This window comes from Eptatretus burgeri, chromosome 5 (genome assembly GCF_056783735.1).
Source record: "Eptatretus burgeri isolate ZD-2024b chromosome 5, Ebu_testis_v1, whole genome shotgun sequence".
NCBI classification, from domain to species: Eukaryota; Metazoa; Chordata; class Myxini; order Myxiniformes; family Myxinidae; genus Eptatretus; species Eptatretus burgeri.
Genome location: NC_140965.1, coordinates 35,205,126 through 35,227,906, shown reverse-complemented (window position 1 = coordinate 35,227,906; position 22,781 = coordinate 35,205,126). Strand labels below are relative to the sequence as shown.

The window sequence follows — 22,781 nt, the reverse complement described above, 5'->3', positions numbered from 1 at the left end:
CTTCCTTCAATTCCCCTGCTTACCTTCCTGAAAGTCCCTGTAATGTCCATCTTCTCTTCGCCATGTTCCCCGTCCCATCCCCGTCCCTCTCCCTTCCACAGTTCACCTAATGTGTCTGTTCCCCACTGTTTTGTCCCTTCCACTCCCACCCCTCTTGTCTCATGCCCCCTTGCTGTGAGTTGTGTGTTCGCTCTCATACGAGCCTCGACAAGGTATACAAAAAAAAAAAATCCGTCGTCCGTCCAACTCGGCCGATAAATCCGTCGTCCGTCCGACTCGGCTAATAAATCAGTCGTCCGTCCGACTAGTCCGATAAATCTGATGTGCTGTAGCTTTTATTTATTATTCTCGTTTTTTCATTGTTTTCTACTGGCGCTACATGACGACAGTAGGAATAAAATAAATAAAAATGCAACAGAACGTCAGATTTATCGGACTAGTCGAGACAATTGTGTCACAAGGTGTGTTCTGCACACAAGTTTTCATCGTATCCGAACAGCGAGATTGCTTCGTTTTATGCGCGGAGAGACACGGCCGATGACATGCGCTGGCCTTGCTTGCGATTAATTCACCGCGGAGCAACATGTCCGCTGTGCTGTTCATGTCACCTCACTAAAATATTTCTGATATCGAGCAGTATGCAAGTCGAATTTACATTATTGAATTACGAATAGGATTGTCTAACCAGTTGTTATTTCCGAGTCTTCCTTCGATGTCCTCCCGATCATCATGAACTCCGGGAATTTCATCGCCATTTTCCTCTGCTTGTCCTGCTTCGGGCTCGAACTGCTAAGGCGGTATTTCATTTCCAGCTGCCTGAACTTCACCTCCCGCGACTACGTTATCCGACAATTCTCCATGTGGTTCAGACCAAAATCCTTCATTTCTCTCACACTCACCGTTGTTACCAGACAAATCAAAGTCCATGCCATCCATTACTCAGAAACAAATGTTCGATTTTTTTTTTTAAAGCAGAAATGAACAAAGTGATTGAGTTGACCAATCAAATGTGGAAACAGACAGGAAGCCAATAGAATCACGTAGACCACCAACCCGAGTAATTAACGTGCAGCCTTTGTAATCCTGTAGTTGACGTCATGTGGGTTATGCCCCTTTCAGGAGAATTTTTAGGGGTGTTCCCGAAGAGGTTTGTTTTTTTAATTTTACATTTTACAGAATGAGTATTATGAAAAAACATTGTCAGATCTGAAATCACGATGAAAAACTCCTCTAGGACATATATAAATGAAATTTATGTACTTTGGCATGTTAGGGGACCTTTAAGTTATTCACTTTAACTTATTCTGATATTGCTGCAAAATTTATGACGTTTTGCTGGCATGGCCTTGATGATGCAACCCAAACGCCTCATTCCATAGTTTCATCCCTTTTCTTTTGACAGCGTTGAGTAGGTCTACTATTAACTCTGCCACCAAAGACAAACGAGGTTGTTTTTACCCCTGTCTGTTTGCTACTTGTGAAATCGAAGATTAACGAAGATATTGGATGGTCTGGTCTGCTATTCCTTCTGTTTGGCTGTTCGTCAATTGCCTAAGGGTCACATTTTAACTCCAATATTCAAGAAGATTAACCACCTAGTAGGCCAATTTTTCGGTTAATATTTCAAAAACTCAAAGGTCAAGGGAATATAAATCGTCAATTTTCATCTGATTTGCTTGATATGTATATATATATATATATATATATATATATATATATATATATATATATATATATATATATATATATATATATATATATTTACCAAAAAACCATGGGTGGGTGGTGAACCTTTTTTGAGGTGAGGTCTTGGTCGACCCTTGTGAGTATATCTATTAATTATGCACTATTTGAATGTGAGTTGGACCATGAGTATGTCTCTTAATTACATATTATTGTACCTTGACAACGTTTATTAATTATGGACGATTGGAACATACCTTTTAGACTTGTAGAACTTTCGAGCCCTTTCGATGTTTTAAGACCATTTAGACACCTGACAATATTTACACCCTTTAGACCACTTCGACCCCTTGACCCTGAGAACTTTTAGACCTGTAGACCAATTCGACTCTTCAGACCCAAAAGAATTCTAACGTCCTTTAAAACCCATAAAACCCTTTGGACCCTATAGACCCCATTAGGACACTTGGACCCTATAATAACCTAACACCCAGAAGACCTTGCAGAACCCATAGACCGTTTTTGAGCCTGTAGACCCCATTATAACCCTTAGATCCTTAAGGACCAAATAACACAATTATACCCATTAGAACTCTAAGAGCCTTAAGACCCTGAAATTTCCCAAGACTCTATGTACTATGTTAGACCTTTTAGAACCCTTAAATCTTGGTAATATGAGTATAATTATTTAATCGTTGACATTTGACTGGTACTAATATCTGAGGGCCTTCTGCAGTAACACCTGAGAGTCACCAGCCATAATCAAAAGGCCCTCTATTGGTGAACCACCTCCAGTACCAAGCGAAGATGGCACAAAATAGAATAAATTAATTATTTTTCTCTTTCTGTTTTTTCAGGTTCTGTTCATCTTGGTTGGTGGCATAGATCAAGTCCCCTCGGTCTATATTAAACCCTTTCGACCACTTCAGAAGAATATCCAACCTGGAAAAGAGAAAAGTCTCTCGTGGTTGGATCTGGATCCTGATAGGCTACTGGAATTTTAGAATTTTCGTGAGGTGGTTGTTGAAGGTTTACAATCATATTGTAAGAAATGAGATGTGTCTCACCTGTGATTGAATATTTCTGTGACCCAGAAACCATTTGAAAATCGAAAGAATTAACGGTTGCCAAGGTTACCGGCTCCACCAACGAAAATATCTCCTCTCCGAATTTTTCACTGAATACCCGTTTCTACCAATAATACACACTCCAAAAATTAAATTGCTTATTTGAGGTGATACATCTACGATCAAATGACAATCAAAAATAAAATCACCATGTTTAATAACTTGGTTCTTTTAAACTTTAGGATGTATATTTGGAGGTGTACATTTGCTGAAGTTTAAGCCTGTTGTTGGCGCAGTGGTTAGGGCAGCGGCTTGGGATCCAAAAGGTCCTGAGTTCAAGCCCCGTTGGGCCACTGAATTAATACACCAGGGGGTTGACTCAGCCTGTCATCCTTCCGAGGTCGGCCAAATGAGTATCAGTATACTGGGCTGGTGTATACCCCGGTTAAAAATGGGTGTACCATATCCCTGTGTCGTAAGAGGCGACCAGGGTTGCATCAGGAAGGGCATCTGGCGTAAAACATGTGCCAAATCTCTATGCGGATGATCCGCTGTGGCGACCCCTAACGTGAGCAGCCGAAAGAAGAAGAAGAAGAAGACATTTGCTGAAGTTAACTAAGATGGTAAGCTTTTTCCACAAGCTCTTTTTTTCACCCTTGGGACTTATGTCGTTCGATGCGCAGTAAAATTACCTTTAAATCGATGTCTGGGTTGTGTTTGTACTATTTTCGGTTTTCGAATAATTAGTGCTTTTGAGTGGTCACGTGACTCCTTCGCCGATGTAACTGATCATTGTGACGTCTTAATTAACAATACCTTTTCACATTTGATACCACATTTGATGATCGGAGTTCACCATCTCACCAATTATATCAGCATCGGGGTTGAAATGAGAAAAAAATTGAGCTTTTAATAAAGCATTGTACATATGTGGATCTACTCTCGCAGAGATGGCGGCTGGTGGTGGCTCGTGTGTTTATAAGTTACTAGTTCATGCCCGTATGTGCGTGGCCGGACGTGTAAAAAAAAAAGAAGAATCGTGAAGTCAATTTTGACGTCATAGCACCGTGTCCTGTCATTGGTTTGGTAAATAAATGGCCATAACTTGGTAACCACTTGGCCGATTAATATCAAACTTTGAAAAGGCACATACTCAGGTCTCCAGCAATATACCTGGCAAGTTTCAATTAGATCGGACCAGTGGTTGTCAAGAAACGGCGGTCACAGTCAAACAGACTCACAGACACAGAGATTGCTGGAATTATAGATCGATGAATTGTGAGAAAATGACTGTTTAAAACCCGTATTTAAGTACATTATGGTAAAAATGTGATCCTATAAAGTTTTGTGACGATTAACCTTGGGAGCCCAGAGAAGTAGAATCACATAAACAACAAACACACATTTCGCTTATATATCGTTGAGGACCCAGGGTCTCAGGGGTACCACGAGGGTGGGGGTATCCCTGGTGCTCCCCCCAGACTCACCGGGAATTGAGGCCGTCACTCACGACTAGGTGCGTGTAGCGGGGGGTCGCTACTCGACCGTGAACGCCAATAATTTAATCACGTGACCCAGTGTCCTCTGTCTGATGACCCTTTAACTGTGGTACATACATTCTCCTTATTGGGGAATCACGTCCTCAATGCGTACCTGCGTTAAACTTACCATATCAGGTGCAACCAGGTGGAGCTGCGCAGTACGCAATGGCTAATAAACAAATTAATGGGGTATAACTTCCCAGCAAGGCTAATATGTGAACAATGCTGGACCAATGAAGGAAAAGATGAAAATAAGCCGAGTACATTTATAACAAATCAATTTATGACAAGTGTAGATAGGCCAATTTAGTGTTGTACATTAATTTTTTTGTTTTAATATATTTGAAAGCAAGGAGGAAATAATTCTCAGGATATGACGGAACAGAGGCCCGCTCCTCGTACAGGAAATGCGGGACAGGGTGGCAGTTGTGACGGTTGATGGTGAGGCGATTCACAAAAGGGTGATAAATTTGGTGTTTTCCAAGCTGTTCCTGGTTAATATCAACAATACAGAGATACTATGGTCATCATGTATCGTCTGAACTTTTCCGTCCATCCTGTGTGAATAATGTGCTGGTCGTGGCAGGCCACATCCTATATCCTTGTATACTGGTTAGCCATCATTTTGTTTGATTTTCCTTGCCCATGGCAAAATTCTTCATTAATAAATCATTCATCTGGCTGATGAATGTTGTTCCTAATTGTCTATATGAGTCTTCCATCGGCTTAACTGGTGTCAAAAGTGGGATAAGCACATGATAACAAGGAAAGAAAATGACGGCTAACTCAGTAGAGGGCTCACAACCGAGAAACTCTGGAATTGCCATTGTTGAACTGGATTTACCTGAATGCAATATTTCTATCGAGCGGGCTCCAGCTGGATGTGACTGATGCCTCGTGACTTTTATTGAAACAATCAGGGGTTTTTGAGAAATTGTGTTGAGAGTATAGCAGTGTATTGCCATTCAAAATTACTTACCTCTTATTTTTGTTTTGTCATTGTTGTAAACAGCTCGATTTCAGTTATGTCTTGTATAAGGAAGAATGCCAGGTATGATGAGGATGAGATATGGGAAATGAAGAGGTAACTAGCAGAAATTACTTTGGAAAAGCCAAAAGCCAGGACTTTTGCTGTTGTTCGAGAGCGGAAGTTGCAACAGTATCATTGATAGGGATCAGTAGATGATCGGATTGATGATGCACAGAGGTTTCCTCGAGCAGAAGGCCTCAGTGGCACCGAAACTGTGGACTATTTAGCATTCTATTTGGAAGGGCCAGCCAAAATTGAAATAAGGTGCCAGGACTGCGTGGCTGAAGAAGATATTTTTTAAGGCATTGTGCAGGCTTTTCAGGGAGTGTCTTTCAGCCTTACATTTATTGAGATGTTTCTATAAAAGACAGCAAAGGGAAGGTGAGTCTTTGACTGATTTTTCCCATGCACTCGTGGGTATCTTGGACCGCCTCACTCACATTGCCCCTGAGAGAGTCACCGACAGGGATGCAATGCTGAGGGAGCAGTTCGCCGAGAGTGTTGCTGATGTCAGGCTGTGGTGGGATGAATTTGCTATATGAAAGACTTGGATGAAATAGGTACGGAACTCAGCAAGTCAAAGAAGGTTGCAAGGAATGTCTGTTTTGTATCAGCTCCCGAAGATGGCCCACTGGTGAATATCATCCAAGATCCCAAAAAGGAACCTCTACCCATTGAAAACCTTTTAATACAGCAGAAGGAATTGATTGAAACTGTCTTTCACTAATGAATGGTATTGGCTCATCAGATAAAAGATCAACGGTTGTCTTTTAACAAACAACTTTGTCCACGAGGAAAAGGCAAGTGACACTTCTGTGGAAAATTTGGCCATCCCAAAGCCGAATGTAGCTCATATAAGAAGAGCCAGGAAGTTGAGGCCAACAACCAGTCAAGCTCCACCAACCAGTCAAACGAGAAGGCCCTGCAGGCAGGAGCACAACTGCGGGGCAACCACAAAGTTGCTCAGATGATGGATTTTTAGAGACTTGTTGGAGAAAGTCCAACCAAAGTGGTGACCATTGGGGGAGTCAAAGTCCATCCATCCTTCCATTGGAACCATACTCTGTAGTACTCATGTTGCCGACTTTGGAAGGATGACAGGCTGAGTGATCCCCACCTAGTATTAATTCAACGGGTGAGTGGGATTTGAACTCAGGATCCTAGGATACCAAGCCCACCAAACTAACCATGAAGCCAACACCAGGCTTCGGAGTCAAAGTGAACTCATAAATTGGCACAGGGACAATGATTTCTATGATGACAGAGACTTTCTTTGAGAACCATCTGAAAGAAAATGTAGGACAATTATTTGAGCCTCAAGGGTGGCTCAGACTTAGAGCCACAAACAGTACCTACATACCATACGCCGGGTACATAGAGATTGACGTGAACGTCAGTGGTGTATTGATTCCAAAAATGGGTGTTTTAATCACAAGAGATAACTGGACCAACCAATGCTGGTAAAGATTGCGAGGTCTAATAGGCATGAATATACCAAAGTACTGACCTGGGTATTCTGCACTCGGAAACATGGAACAGGAGTCCACCGTTAGTTTTGACTATGTTGGGCATGGAGAAAACAAGAGTTCTTGCCCAGACATGAAGTGATATATAGGTAGTCTGTAACCCAGGCAGGCCCTGTGTAGTTGAAGAGCCTTTAACTACACCCCTGTTTGGAAAACCTGATTGTGGATAAGACCCTGATGGATTCGACCTACCCTACCATGAGGAGCCCATCTGGAAGATTTCCCAGGATCTCAGGAGGAGAAACATAAAGCTGAGGGGTTGGCCAAGCACTACAGATCCATTTTTGCATCTGGTCCAGATGATCGGAATCGGATAGATGCAATCAAACATTCCTTTGACACAATTTCAGGAGGTGAAGGTCCATGAAAGGAACATGTTGTGGAAAGGTATCATCAGGCCAAGCAAAAGTGAGTACTCCAATCCTATTGTCTTGATTAGAAAGAAATCCGGTGCCCTCTGAATTTGCATGGACTACAGGCTGTTAAATCCTTAGACTCACAAGGATTCGCATTCCCTGCCAAGGATTGATGAGTCGATGGACACTGGTCAGATCTCATTGGTTTTCTACAATGGATTTGCAATCCGCCTACCATCAGGTCGAGGTGAAGGAGGAAGATAAACATAAAACATTTACTATGCCCTTAGGACTCTATATAAATTTAACCAGATGCCTTCTGGGCTCTGCAATTCACCAGCAACATGCCAACGCCTCATGCAACATGTCCACCATGAAGAACTGTTCCATACACTATTGATATATATGGACGACCTGTCTGCTTCTGCAGAACTATCGATGATCATTTAGATCGGCTTGAAATCATGTTCCAGAAGTTGCACGTGTATGGTCTTAAGTTGGAATTAAGCAAATGCCCTTTCTTTAAGAAGGAAGTCCGCCACTTGGGCCATATCATTTCCAGCGATAGCATTAAAACAGACCGAGAGAAGATTGGAGCTGTTAACAGATGGCCACGACCACTGACTCTGCAAGATCCTTTTGGGGATTCTGCAGCTATTACAGGCATAATGTAAAAGAGATTGTTTCCATCATGACTCCCTCACATCATCCTGTGTCACAATGTATGCACCTGGAAGGAGAAAAGTGCAGCAAGAATGTGTGCATTGGGGGAAAGCAGACCAAGACAATGTGAACAGGCTTTTGTACAGATAAAGTACAATCTTACATCAGCACCAATACTTGGCTATGCCGACTACAACCTCCCATTCATTTTGGAAGCTGATGCATCCAACAAGGGTTTTGGTGCTGTCCTTTCCCAAAGGCTCCGTTTGATGTTTACGTGATGTTGACCATCTAATCTTTGTCAGTTTGATAGTCACCGGGCTGAGGCTTCCGGATTGGAGGTGACGCTTTGGTGTAGGACGTGATGTCCATTGGAGATCGGGGGAGTACTCGTCACACTCCACATGTTTCGATTTGCCTGCTGATTGCACCATGTGCTTTTGGGTTGCATGGTTTGCATTAGCATGAACAATCGTCTGGGTGGCAGAAAGATGGTTGTTCTTTGCGGATTATGTGATTTTACTGTGTGAGACATAGTCTGCAGTGATGCTCACCATAACAGCCAGGAGGTGTGATTGATGTTTAAATGATGAATGTGGGCATCATTAGTTAGGGTAGTGGGAGCGGGGGTCATTGAGAAAAAAATTGGGAGGGAGGGTAGGAGCTTCCGGGGAGGTGGGGGCCGGGCCGCCACCCCCCCTCCCCCTGCTAACTCCATCTCGTGCTCGAGCTCTGTCTCGTTAAGGCGGTATTAAAATTTTGGCAGGAATGTGGGAGATACATTCAAAATGTATCTGCTTTTGAAGAGTTTGACCAGATTCTGGTGCGTGGTGTGGATAGAGCCTCCTGGCTCTGATAGCGCCATTAAACCCTCAATAATAATAATAATAAAAAATCATGGGTTAAATATTTATCAGTATACCATCCAGATGAGGGCAAATAAGCCCAAAATCAGGATAGTGAGCTCCATTTGATGTTTAACTGACCAGAAATATTTGGCAGTTTGACTGAGTCACCAGGCCCAGACCTTTGGATTGGAGGTGACACTTTGGTGTCGGACTTTAAGTCCGATGGAGTTTGAGAGAGTGCTCATCACACTCGACATATGTATATGTATATATATATATATATATATATATATATATATATATATATATATATATATATATATATATATATACATACAGTATATATTGCATATGACTGTAACGGTTACACTAACAATAAGGAGTTCACTGTAATCCTGATATTGTGCAATCTATGATACTCTTTTTTTTCATAGAATACTGGAGCTTGATGCCAGTGTTGTTCCACATTAATACATATTTGTGGATGAGGCTGGTTCCAATTTTGGTTAAAAAAAAAAAAGGAGACGTGGATGAAACATTATTGGTCATCATGCCACAGTTGTTGTTTTTATTGTTGTTGTTGTTGTTTAGCCCCAGACCATTCTCTCAAACAAGCCCACGGCATGGAGACAAGAGATCGATATACCTCCCAGAAGCGACCCGGAGATCCCCACATCCAAAATGGTGTAGCCCCACCTTCACAAAGTCAGGGCCGAGGGAGAGAGATAGAGAGGAGGAGATACACACACACACACACACACACACACACACACACACACACACACACACACACACACACACACACACACACACACACACACACTTATTATTATAGATATATTATGATCTGATAGATGATTGAGAAATTGAGCAATTTGCATTTGCTCTGAAATTGATTGCTTTCAGTTGCAAACACATGGATTCAATCAAAAAACAAAAAAAACCTCTCACATGAATGTTGTGTTAAATGTAGAGAATTGTATTTAGTGTTTTCCATAAGCACGTTTTAGTTTTGCAATCTTTGTGAAAGCAAGTATAAAATCACTAATGGTTTTGCAAAGGAGGCTATTATTTCGGTTGTGCAATTATTGGTTTTGGTGTCTTTGGACACAGTTTCATTCGCATTGATTGAGCAATCGAGAAAAACTGTCATGTGAGAATGAACCTCATTAGTACTTGTATTTGTTTCTGCATGGACTGGAAGTCAGGCATTGACTGTCAGAAAACACTTTGTGTACCTGGCACAAAGGTGTTGGGTGGGGTGAGCCTGTACTTAACGAAACTTCCAAATTACCAACATGAATGGGACCAACATGAATTACCAACTGTTATCCTAAAAGATTTGTTTGTTATAGATTTTGGTGGTTCATTTAAATTGTGTTTTCTGTCTTGTTTTAATGAAGCACCTGTCCTGACTTTTCAGCGGCCACGGCTCATTGCTGGTCCAGCCTTTCGTACTTTTCTTCTGGAATGCTGTCCTGTTTTGCGACGCCGTTTTTGGCCCACGTTCTGGTGTCTGGGTGGTCGATCACAGACATTGCTGCGGTTCCTGTTAAAGAGCAAGCCGTTACTCACCTACCGCACGTATGTTGGCCTCATTTTCTCAGGCCTGCAACAATGGTACTAATACACTGAAGAATAATATCATTAGAAGTGATTTATTAGGTGTGAGAAATTTGGGGTAAAGTTGGTTATTGTTATTATTGGACATTATGAATATCTTCTTTTTACCTCCATCATCAAAGGTGGACAGAGGTTATGTTTTCACCCCTGTCTGTCTGTCTCTTTGTCCAGAAGGATATCTCAAAAAGTTATGGACGGATTCAGACGAAAGTTGGTGGACAGATTAGGTGTGTGACCAAAGCAAATCGATAATACAGGGTGTCCCAAAAAAATGCACTCACTCTTTAAATGATAATAAAATGCGTTGTTTATTGACTTAGAAACAAGATTAATGGTTAAATGTATAAATGCATGTTTACAAATGTTCAAACTGACGACCATCACGTTCCAAACACAGCCGACAACGCGGACCAATGGATTAATGTTGGAATGTAACTTTTCCAATTAATTTGCTTCAAAATGCGATGGGCGCTTGATTTTGGGATTCCTGTCTCACGAGCCATTTGTCGTACAGATTTCATTGGGGATCGGTGGAGGGGTTCCAGCAATTGATTTTCCTTTGCAGGGGTGGTTGATGACCGTGGTCTTCCTGAACGCTCCTTATGGACGTCATGCACGGTTCCATCTGTTTCAAACTTATCTCGGATGCGAGCAATGGTGTGTCGCATTGGTGGATCTTTGAAAATGTCTTCTAAATTGTCTTTGCACTTCCATGATGTTTTCGTGCTTCCAGTAGCACTTCATGATAAATTTTCTTTCTTCAAAACCTAGTCGTACTTCTGCCATTATTAGGGTCAATTTGATCTGAAAATAAATGAAAAATTCAATGAGTTATGAGGAGCCAAAATGTGAGTACATTTTTTTGCGACACCCTGTATTTTGGTGAAGATCCGGATCCAGACATTAGTATTTTTAAAGTGATTCTTCACCTTGAGAGATGGAGCCAAAACGATATATAGCATGATATCTCAAAAAGTTGTGGATGGATTATGACAAAACTTGGTGGATGAATTTCATAGTTGACTTGAACAGGTTATATAGATTTTGGTTAAGGTCCAGATGCAGATCCGGCCTATCAGTGAGATATAAAACGTAAACTGTTCACCCTGGCGGGGATAGTGCTCTACTGAGTAATAGTTTAATACAGTATTTGCTCCAGTTCATTACTTTTTTAAAATTCCTATTGTGTATTTTGTTTGCTCATAATTATCTTTGGTAATCTTTTATTTGTCTTTTAAAAATAATTTAGCCAAGGCCGAGTGAAGCGATATTCCTGATACGTGTAACACCCTGCCACCCACGCCTGCAGAAAACAGACTGTTTGGAACGCAGGCCGCAGTTTCCATTAAATAATCATGTAACTTTGTTTAAAAAAATTCTCCATGGATAAGCACTACTATTTTGAAAGTTTCTGCATCAATTGCTCAAGCAGTTGTGGAGAAGACAAATATAAAAGTGAAAAAGTGAGGCCGAAGAAAACAAGCTTGAATGAGCTAAGATCCTCGTCCTCTTAATGATGACGTCATAAAAACGAATATGACGTCATTGTGATGTATCAGGTTTGCGAAAAATGATCTGCGCTAATGCCTGGCTTGATTCCCACAAAGAAAATTCAAACAGCTTGCCTAGTTTTGGAGATAATGGTATAGGCGATTTCCATTAGAAGCGATATTATGACGTCAACTTTTTTTCTAGGAAGAATTTCCAAAATCGGAGATGGTTACTGCCTGCGGTGGGCTTTCTGCATATACGTGGCAAGTTTCACGAAGATCCCATGAAAACTCTGGGTTATGAAAGAAAAAATGTCCAAAAATAGGAATGACGTCATAAAAATTGGCATGACGTCATAGTGATGTATCATATGTGCGGTAATTCATCTCTGCTAATGCCCTGTTCGATTCCCGCAAACAGAATTCAAAAAGCTTGCCTAGTTTCGGTGATAATTTTTTAGGCGATTTCCTCTAGTGGAGATATTTTAACGTCATAACTTTTTTTTCTAGGAGGAATTTTCAAAATCGGAGATAGTTACTGTTTGCGCAGGGTATTTTTACATATATATGCCAAGTTTCAGTAAGTTTCGATGAAAACTGTATGCTGTGAAACAAACAAACAAAAAATGTCAAAAAACAGGAATGACGTCATAAAAATTGATATGACGTCATAGTGATGTATCATATGTGCGCGAATTCATCTCTGCGAATGCCCTGTTCGATTCCCACAAACAGAATTCAAAAAGCTTGCCTAGTTTCGGAGATAATTTTTTAGGCGATTTCCATTAGCGGAGATATTTTGACCTCATAACTTTTTTTCTAGGAGGATTTTTCAAAATCGGAGATCGTTACTGTCTGTGCAGGGTATTGTTACATATATATGCCAAGTTTCAGGAAGTTTCAATGAAAACTGTAGGCTGTGAAACAAACTAGTTTTGGAGATAATGGTATAGGCAATTTCCATTAGCGGCGATATTATGACGTCAACTTTTTTTCTAGGAATAATTTCCCAAATTGGAGATGGTTACTGCCTGCGCATGGGCTTTCTGCATATATATGGCAAGTTTCATGAAGATCCGATGAAAACTCTGGGTTGTGAAACAAAAAATGACAAAAAATAGGAATGACGTCATAAAAATTGGTATGACGTCATAGTGATGTATCATATGTGCGGTAATTCATCTGTGCTAATGCCCTGTTCGATTCCCGCAAATAGAATTCAAAAAGCTTGCCTAGTTTCGGAGATAATTTGTTAGGCGATTTCCATTAGCGGAGATATTTTGACGTCATAACTTTTTTTTCTCAGAAGAATTTTCAAAATCGGAGATGGTTACTGTCTGCGCAGGGTATTTTTACATAGAGATCCAAAGTTTCAGTAAGTTTCGATGAAAACTGTAGGCTGTGAAACAAACAAACAAAAAATAGGAATGACGTCATAAAAATTGACATGACGTCATAGTGATGTATCATATGTGCGCTAATTTATCTCTGCTAATGCCCTGTTCGCTTCCCGCAAACAGAATTCAAAAAGCTTGCCTAGTTTCCGAGATAATTTTTTAGGCGATTTCCATTAGCGGAGATATTTTGATGTCATAACTTTTTTTCTAAGAGGAATTTTCAAAATCGGAGATGGTTACTGTCTTCGCAGGATATTTTTACATATATGTTCCAAGTTTCAGGAAGTTTTGATGAAAACTGTAGGCTGTGATACAAAAAAGTCCACAAGAACAACAACGTGAGTAAGACTTAGAGATCCTCCACGAGGATCTAAAAAGAAAAAAAGTGAGGGCCTTGTCCAACATTCCACAACAAGGTCAAGGATGTTTGTGAATGCCTTTTAATAGTGATACATTACCTACACTCCTCCAGTGAATAATTTATGTCAGCCATCACTTACAGTGCCTTCAGAATGTATTTACACCCCTCGACTTTTGTCACATTTAAAATTCAGGCTGTAATGTGACAAAAGTTGAGGACAAAAATTTGTCACACTTTGTCCTCGACTTTTGTCACATTCTAGCCTGAATTTAAAATGTGCAATTACATTTTTTTGTCATCGATACAAAATACTCCATCATGACAAAGTGAAAACATGTTTTTAGAAATTTTTATATAATAAATTAACAATGAAAAGCTGAAATGTCTTCGTCAATAAGTATTCAACCCCCTGAGTCAATACTTTGTCAAAGCATCTTTGTCATTGATTACAGCATTGAGTTTTCTTGGGTATGTCTGTATCAGCTTTGCACATCTGTATTTGGGGATTTTCTCCCATTCTTCCTTGCAGATTTTCTCAAGCTCTGCCAAGTTGGAGGGGGAGCAGCGGTGAACAGCAATCTTCAAGTCTTTCCACAGATTCTCAATTGGGATTCAAGTCTGGGCTTTGGTTGGGCCACTCAAGGACTTTCATGTTTTGTTCTGAAGCCATTCCAGTGTTGCTTTGGCTGTATGCTTGGGGTCATTGCCCTGTTGGAATGAAAATTTTCACTACAGTCTTAGGTCTTTTGCACTCTGAAGCAGGTTCTCCTCAAAGATTTGCCTGTATTTGGCTGCATTCATTGTTCCTCCTATTCTTCCAGGTCTCCCAGTCCCTGCCACAGAAAAGCATCCCCAGAGCATGATGCTGCCACCACCATGCTTCACGGTTGGGGTGATGCAAGATGGGCGATGAGCTGTACTCAGTTTCTGCCAGACGTAGTGCTTTGCATTCAGGCCAAAGAGTTCAATTTTCATCTTATCACCACAGAATTCTTTTCTTCATACTCTCAGAGTTGTGCAGGAGCCTTTTTGCAAACTCCAGGCATGCTGTCATGTGCCCTTTTCTCAGGAGTGGCTTCTGTCTGGACATTCTCCTATAAGGCCTAGATTTTTGAAGTGCTGCAGAGATTGTTGACCTTCTGGTGGGTTCTCACATCTTAGCCAAATAACTCTGGAGTTCTGTCAGAGTGGTCATTGTGTTCTTGGTCACCTCCCTGACAAAGGTCCTTCTTGCATGGTTGCTCAGTTTGGTCAGACCACCAGCTCCAGGAATTGTCTGGGTAGTTTCGTATTCTTTCCATTTCCTAATCACGCAGCTCACTGGGCTCTTGGGAACTTTCAACACTCTAGAAATTGTTTTATACCCTTCCCCAGATCTATGCCTCCTCACAATTCTATCTCGCAGTTCTATGGACAGTTCCTTGGACTTCTTGGTGGAGTTTCTGCTCTGATATACACTGTCAACTGTGGGACCTCATATAGAAAGGTGTGTTTCTTTCTAAATCACGTCTAATCAATTGACTTGGCCACAGGTGGATTCTAATCAATTTGTAGAGACATCGCAAGGATGATCAAAGGAAATTGGATACACCTGCTCTCAATTTGGAGTGTCATAGTAAAGCAGTTGAATACTTATTGATGCAAGACATTTCAGCTTTTCATTTTTAACTATTTGTAAAATTTTCTAAAAACAAGTTTTCACTTTGTCATCATGGGATATTTTGTGTCGATCGGTGACGAAATAATTTCAATTTAATCTATTTTAAATTCAGGATGTGACACAACAAAATGTGAAAAAAGTCGAGGGGTGTGAATACTCTCCGAAGGCAATGAATGTAAAATTTTCTTGTTGATATTAATTATTGTGAATCTCAAAATCCAATATTAAATTTCTTTACCAACAGCACATTTATGGAAGATAAATAAGTTTATTTGATTTCTGGAATCATGAGAAGATGATCTTTTTGGGGGGTTAATGAGAACAAGATGATCATAATAATCCAAGACACACCAGCATTTTTCTACCTCTCAATACAAAGAAAGGTAGAAAAACATTCTACCAACAGTATATTCAATAGGTAAGATGACACATAAATAGGTAATAGGTAAGATAAATCAAAAGAAAAATCCCTCCCTTTCTTCTGGCACTTAGCTTCATGTCCAGAAGTGGTCTTTTATGAGCTTGGGCGATCGAATCCATGCCGTCCTGCATGAGAAGCTCGCAAAAATGGTGCCCAGTCACATTCTCGATCTCCCGAGAGCACAACAAGAGGCTTTGAGGAGCGGTCTCACATGACCCAGCCAAACAGTCAATGGCAAGCATCTTACTCCATCACGTGAGCAAATTTGATTCAGCATGAAAACAAGAATTATGCAGCCTTCTTCACCGTGTCGAGGGGAAGCCAGAGAAACGAGACCTCCATCTCCAAGCGCGTACCTCGCAAAACCTCCCTTCACACTCCTGTTTGTCCTGACTGCCGAGCCTGACTCAATCCTCGCCTCTTCCCTCTGACATCTCCCCCATCCTTCCTCCACCCCAGTGGTGTGGCTTCACTAATTGTTATTCATGGAGGTGGGGTTTTTGCCTGCTTAGAAATGTCTGGCTTGGTTGTTGTTGTTTTAAGGACGTGATCCCTTTTTATCACAGGTCTTGAAATGCACAAACATAGGGAAAGGTCACAGGGGGCAATCACATACTGGGAGAAATTATCCTTAATCCCAACCTAATTTAACACAGCACCACCCCTCGTGTGGTGACACATAACACTTAAGCTCATAGTTTCCCAACTTAATTTACATGTAGATATCTCCTACATGTCCACGGGCCATACTACTTTATCCAATCCTAACTTTACTATGAAGTTACTCCATCTACCCCACAAAAATAACATTATTAATCATAAATTACTGAACTATGATTACAGAATTGAGCAAACAGTAACTCATTTGGAGAGGATTACTTTTCATTTTCTAATGCAACAAACCTGTTGAATATGTTCATTGTCTGCAAAATGTCAGATTATTTATAACAATATTACTTTCATATAAATAATTTTTTTTGATTTTTCTTGAGAAAATTTTCCAATCAAGCATGAATCACATGCAAAAACATGATGATGTAACAAATTGTTTTGTCTACAACAAAGCATTGACGATGAAAATCAGCATTGGCTCATGATATTGTGTCAGTGGGAATCCACTTTTCGAGCATTGTCTCATGTTGTGAAAATCTTGTCGGGATTTACGAAATGTTATTGTGAGATTATTCATTATTGGCAACAACCATACGTTAGCAGCAACCATAGCGCAGGCTTTGATGGGCTTAATGGCCACCCCCTGTGTGGCGGTTCCTTGCAAAGAGAAAACATTATTTTAATTTTTCGAAAATAATTATTCATTATCTCCAAAATGTAATTGTTATATTAAATGTCATAAGTTGTAGCATGTATTAGATATTGCAAAGTGAAGTGGCTGATAATCTTAAACTTATAAGAGATGCTTACGGAGGTGGATACTTTGAGAATCACGTATTGTTTAATCACGACCGTCCATGAATGTATATGTACTGTATAATCACGATTCATGTGTGTGTCATTGGTTGATATCACATGCAGGTTTCAGAAGGTTGAACTGAATCCTCCCAGGTCTCAAATTCTCAAATTCTCAGGTTTCAATTGACTAGCAGATTTACCTGGCATTGCACGGGATTATAAATGTGAATTCGTAACATTTTGTAGTCAATCACAAGGATTGAATCACAAGGATTGAAGTAACATAAAGTTGATTAGCTGATTGGAGCTCGATTTCAATTTCCACATGCGTCTGTCCCTGAGTAACTCTGAAGAAGAAGATGTTTGAATAAAAACGGCTTTTTGCATTTTGAATGCGGACAGGTTTTCCATTCTGCATTTTCATTTTTTTTTTTTTTTTTTTTTTTGTATACCTTGGTCGAGGCTCATATGAGAGCGAACACACAACTCACAGCAAGGAGGCATGAGACAAGAGGGGCGGGAGTGGAAGGGACAAAACATTGGGGAACAGACACAGGTGAACTGTGGAAGGGAGAGGGATGGGGATAGGACGGGGAACATGGCGAGGGGAAGATGGACATTAAAGGGACTTTCAGGAAGGAAAGCAGGAGAATTGAAGGAAGTGGGCTTGGGTGGATTATCGGGGGTAGAAAAGATCGAGGATTTGGATGGGGGAAGATAAGAGGTGGTGGTGAACAGCTGTTTTGAAAGCCTGGAGGGAAGAATGGGAAAGAATAGAGTGAGGAAGTTTATTCCAAAGGCGGGAAAAAAGAGGAATGAAAGAGTGAAGATGAGCAGTGATTCGTGATTTTGGTAGTTTTACCAGAAGGGGGTTGTTGGCGGACCTTGAGCGCCCTGTGGAAATGTGGTTGGGACAAATCACAGAGAGAGCAGGGGGGGCAAGGCTGGAGAGGAGTCGGTAGAAGACAGAAAGACCACCGACCAACCTGCGGTGATTGAGTGAGTGGCCCAAAGACTCAGCTTCATTGCGGGAGATGCCAATGATCTTAAAAGCCCTGGTTTCCACAGCGTGAAGTCGAGAAAGGTGGGAGGCAGGAGCACCAGCCCAGAGGGGAGAGCAGTACTCCATCAGGCTACGGACAAAAGCTTTGTAAGTGGTCAGGAGCTCAAGAGGGCCGAGGAAGGACTTTGCACGACGGAGGATTCCCAGTCGGCGACTGGCTTTTGAGGCAAGGTTGGAAATGTGACTTTCCCAGGAAAGGTCATGGCAGATAGTGAGACCCAGAAGCTTGAAAGAAAAGACTTCTTCCAGAGGATTGTTGAGAAAGTGGATGGGGGGGTTTTGTAAACGGTCCTTTCGAAGAGACATAGTGAGAGTGTGAGATTTGTCTGGATTGAAAGACATGTTCCACGTGTTGGACCAGTTTGTGATTTTATCCAGATCTGCAGTGAGCGAAGAAGCTGCTGCTTGCCGGTCTGAGGGATGACAGATGGTACGGCAGAGGGTGGAGTCATCGGCAAAGAGAAATAGAGGATTTTCCAGAGAGTCCGAGAGATCATTGATGAAAACCAGAAAAAGAACAGGGCCCAGAACGCTACCTTGAGGAACTCCAGCCTGCACAGGAAGAGGGATGAAAGAACTCCATTTAGGGCCACACGTTGACTGCGACAGGAGAGGAAGTCTGCGAGCCATGAGTGGAGATGGCCTTGAATACCATGGGAAGAGAGTTTGGTGAGTAGGGCAGGGTGCCAGACTGTGTCAAAAGCACGTGATATGTCCAGGGATACGGCTCGGATTTCCTGTCTGGCATTGAGGACCTCCATCCATTGATGGGAGAGCAGTAGCAGCATATCTAGGGTAGAGTGACCTGGTCTGAAACCAAATTGATGATTGGAAATCAAGCCATTGGAGAAGAGGAAGGATTTCATGTCTGCAGCGATGATGGATTCCATAACCTTGCTGATGATTGGGAGAAGGCTGATTGGTCTATAGTTACAGGGATCTGTTTTTGCACCTTTTTATGCAGGGCAGTGATGTTAGCAGATTTCCAAGCAGATGGCAGATGACCTTGGGAAAATGAGAGGGTGAATAGAACAGAGAGAGGGTGAGCAAGAGCAGAAGAGCAGGCTTTGAGGACACGTGGGCTGATGCCGTCTGGACCGGTTGCAGAATCTGACTCGAGGTTTGAAAGCAAGCTCTCCACCTTGTCAGGAGAAAAGGATACAGAGTCCAGGGACAGTTGGGTGCGACTGGGTAAAGTGGGTAGAGATAGTGATGGGTTTGGGACACAAGATTTAGCTGCAAACACCGAGTTTAGACATTCAGCTTTATCACGTGTGGAATCAGCAGTGCGGCCATTTGAGGTAAGGGAGGGGATGGAGGGGGAACATACACCAGAAACAGATTTGATTAGACATCACCAGGATTTTGAGGAGGGAGAGAGGTTTGAGAGTTCAGACTTGAGATGAGAAAGATATTGTTTTCTGGCTCTCCTGAGGGTAGCTACACACTTGTTCCGAGCTTTGTGGAAAGAACTGAGATTGCTCTCAGTTGGGTTTGCTTTCCATGAGGCAAAGGCAAGTTGTTTCAGGACAACTGCCTCGCCACAAGCTTCAGTAAACCAAGGGCGGGAGGAAGGGTAAGACAACTGAACACGAGAGGGGATAAATCTGTGCATGAGGGAGAGCAAGTTTCTTTGAAAGAATTCCCAGGATGAGTTGATGTTTGAGAAAGTAGTGATAGGAGACCAGTCTGTAAGTTTGATGGCTGCTCGGAGACCCTGCCAGTCGGCTTGAGTGAAATGCCAGACTCGACGGCGTGTGAGGTGGTTCTCTGATAACAGCCAGAGAGATGTCCACTTTAACAAGGACGTGGTCAGAAGAACCAATTGGAGCGAAGGAAGAGCAGCAGATATTGTCAGGGAAATTTGTCAAAATCAGATCCAGAAGAGATGGAGTACCATTGGTTGAGATCCGGGTCGGGAAGTTGACCGATTGAGTCAGTCCCAATGAGTCACAGAAAGCTTTGCTGATGTCCCATGGCAGGTGAGAGAGGTACCCACACCTAGCCAACTGGCGTGATGACAATTGAAGTCGCCACATAAGAGGAAGAGAGAGTTTGGATGAGAAGATAGAAGATGGTCCATGTTTTCGGAGAGTGAGGTGTAGATGGAGTCATCACTGTTCGGTGGACGGCACAGTACACATATAATCATGAGGTGGGAGGAGGGGAAGCACAAGCCAGAGGTATTCCTGGGGGTGTGGGGGAGTGAGAGCAGTGCAGGGAGAGTGAGGAATAGAGTCTTTGATGAAGAGAGCAACACCTCCACCAGGACGAGGCTCAGGTCTGTCATACCGTAAGAGGGAGTAACCAGGGAGAGATACTTGGGAGTCAGACACGTCTTGGGAGAGGAAAGTTTCTGTTAGGCAGATAATGTCTGGTTTGTCAGTGGCAACCTGCATGGAAAGATCTGAAAGGTTTGAGCGAAGGCCCCGGATATTTGAGGTCCACACTTTTAATGAAGAGGTAGGGGAGGAGGCTTTGGGTGCAGGAGGTGGAGGGGGCGGGGGAGGGTAGGACGAGGGACGAGGGGGGAGGTAAGGAGGGTTGCTGAAGGAGTGTGGGGTATTGCAGAATAGCGAGGGAGGGGGCCGAATGAGGAGGAGAAAGGCCTCTGTGGTCCTGGGAGAGAGGGGGGACAAGAGACAAGGAAGATGGCAGTTGAGTATTTGAGGAGGTGGAGTGAAGAGATGGAGGTGAGAGGGCAGTGGAGGGAGGCAGGTTGGTGGATGAGAGGGGGGGCAACTTAGAGAAGGAAGAGTGAGGGGGATGAAAGGTGGGAGAAAGGTGAGGGGGGAATTTTTGAAAGAGGTGAGAGGGAGGCTTGGAGGGAGAAGAGTGGGATGGTTGCTTTGAGAGTGAGGGGTGAGGGGTGAGGGGGGTGAGTTGGCACTGAAGTTGGAAAAAAAGAATGGTTGATGGAAAGCGAGCATCCATGGCAAACTGTGGTTTTTAAAAGTTTTAGGTCAGAGATGCGATTTAACACAATTCTTGATGGATGCAATGAAGGCGAATTCAGAGCATGGAGAGAAGAAGCGCTGTAATAGTTGGATTTTTTAGGCAAGGAATGAAGGAGAGGTCGAAATGAAAGCAGTCTGTTGAAATAGCAGAAGAGTAGTGCATTGTGAAACAGTAAAGAGTAAAGAGTACCACATTTTGATCTTCCTCTTCGTGTTTTCTTGTATATCATTCATAATTCAGCATCTAAAAAGGCTGTGATGAATATCCCATTGACAATGTCACCCTCTTCGCTCCTTACACCGCCTCATTTTAATTTTTTCCCAAAGCGGATGCGGACCAGCTTTGTGGGGATGGGGCAGGTGGGCGTTTTCCAGTTTTATATAAACCCAAACTTGCATAACCTCAACTCACCATTTTTAACCACTCACCACACCCTCTCCCCTCTCCCCTCTCCCCGTCAGTCCTCTTCTCAGTCCACAGAGCTCTCCTACCCCACACCCCCACCTTGCCAACTCTCCTGCCCCCTTATAAGTCCACGAAGCCAACTTCAACAGGTTTGTCATATTAGAAAATGAAAAGTAATCCTTTCCAAATGAGTTACTGTTCGCTCAATTGTGTAGTCATAGTTCAGTAATTTATGATTAATACAGTTATGTTTTTGGGGTAGATGGAGGAACTTCAGAGTAAAGGTAGGATTGTATGGAGTAGCATGGCTTGTGCACATGTGGGAGACATCGCGATGTAAACTAAGTAGGGAAACTGTGAGCTTTAGTGTTACGTGCCACCACATGGGGGTGGTGCTGTGTTAAATTAGGTAGGGGCCTAAGGCAAATCTCTCCCAGTGTGTGATGCATACTGCCTTGGTATGTTATAATGGGGATTAATTTACCGATGCAATGGCGTTTGAACACGAGTACCGAATATTGACTAGTTGGCCATTGGTGAAGGTGGGGGGAGGGAAAGGAAAGGACAGATTTACCTGTGCGAAGAGTGTTTTAACTTCAATGTTGCCCAGGTAAAAATGGAAATTATAATACCCTATGCCACCACAACTCGGTGTCGCAACACGGTAAACATTTACAGAGAGAATTTATGTCCCCTGCTACCCACCACACTCCCGCGTGAGGCCACGGCCACATAGTCCATCCATATTACCCCCCCACCACCACCACCACACAAAGTTGTATTTGTACCCTGAGTGTGGAGTTTATAACTTCAAAGATGTGGATATGCATAGACCAGAGAAAGAGTGAGAGTGTGAGTGTGAGAGTGAGAGTGAGAGTGAGAATGAGAGTGAGAGTGCGATTTTTTTTTCCTTTTATAGGTAGAGATGACTGAGCATTGCAACTAATTCATTCCTTTTGTTGCAAAGCATGTTAAAATCCTCATGGATACCCCCCCCTATCTTCGCACCCCAAAGTGAATTGCTGCGCACAGCAGATGGAGGGCAGCTCTCATTGGACTGGCTTGAAGGTCCAAGCCAACAACTGAATCCCCAACTCACGGTGCTACTGTTGCCTGGGCTGACGAGCAACAGCCGTGAAAACTATATTCTTCATCTTGCAGCACAGGCCCAACTGCTCAACTGCAAGTGGGTCTCTTGTTTGCTTGTCCAATTGTTTGCTTGTTTCTCTCTTTGTTTGTTTCCCATGTAACATATAGCTCAATATTTTTCACATTTCAC

The 22,781-nt window shown here is 42.3% G+C and overlaps 1 protein-coding gene across 7 annotated transcripts in view; it reads left to right on the top strand.

The window, feature by feature from the left end:
* LOC147026217 (protein ABHD1-like) overlaps positions 1-22,781 on the top strand; it is a 67,582-nt gene that overhangs the window by 30,755 nt on the left and 14,046 nt on the right. For all 7 annotated transcript variants that reach the window (XM_085881393.1, XM_085881399.1, XM_085881400.1 and 4 more), the window contains 2 exons: positions 10,138-10,298; positions 22,518-22,688. In XM_085881393.1, the coding sequence (XP_085737519.1) occupies positions 10,138-10,298; positions 22,518-22,688 (332 nt within the window). The remainder of the gene's footprint in view (positions 1-10,137; positions 10,299-22,517; positions 22,689-22,781) is intronic.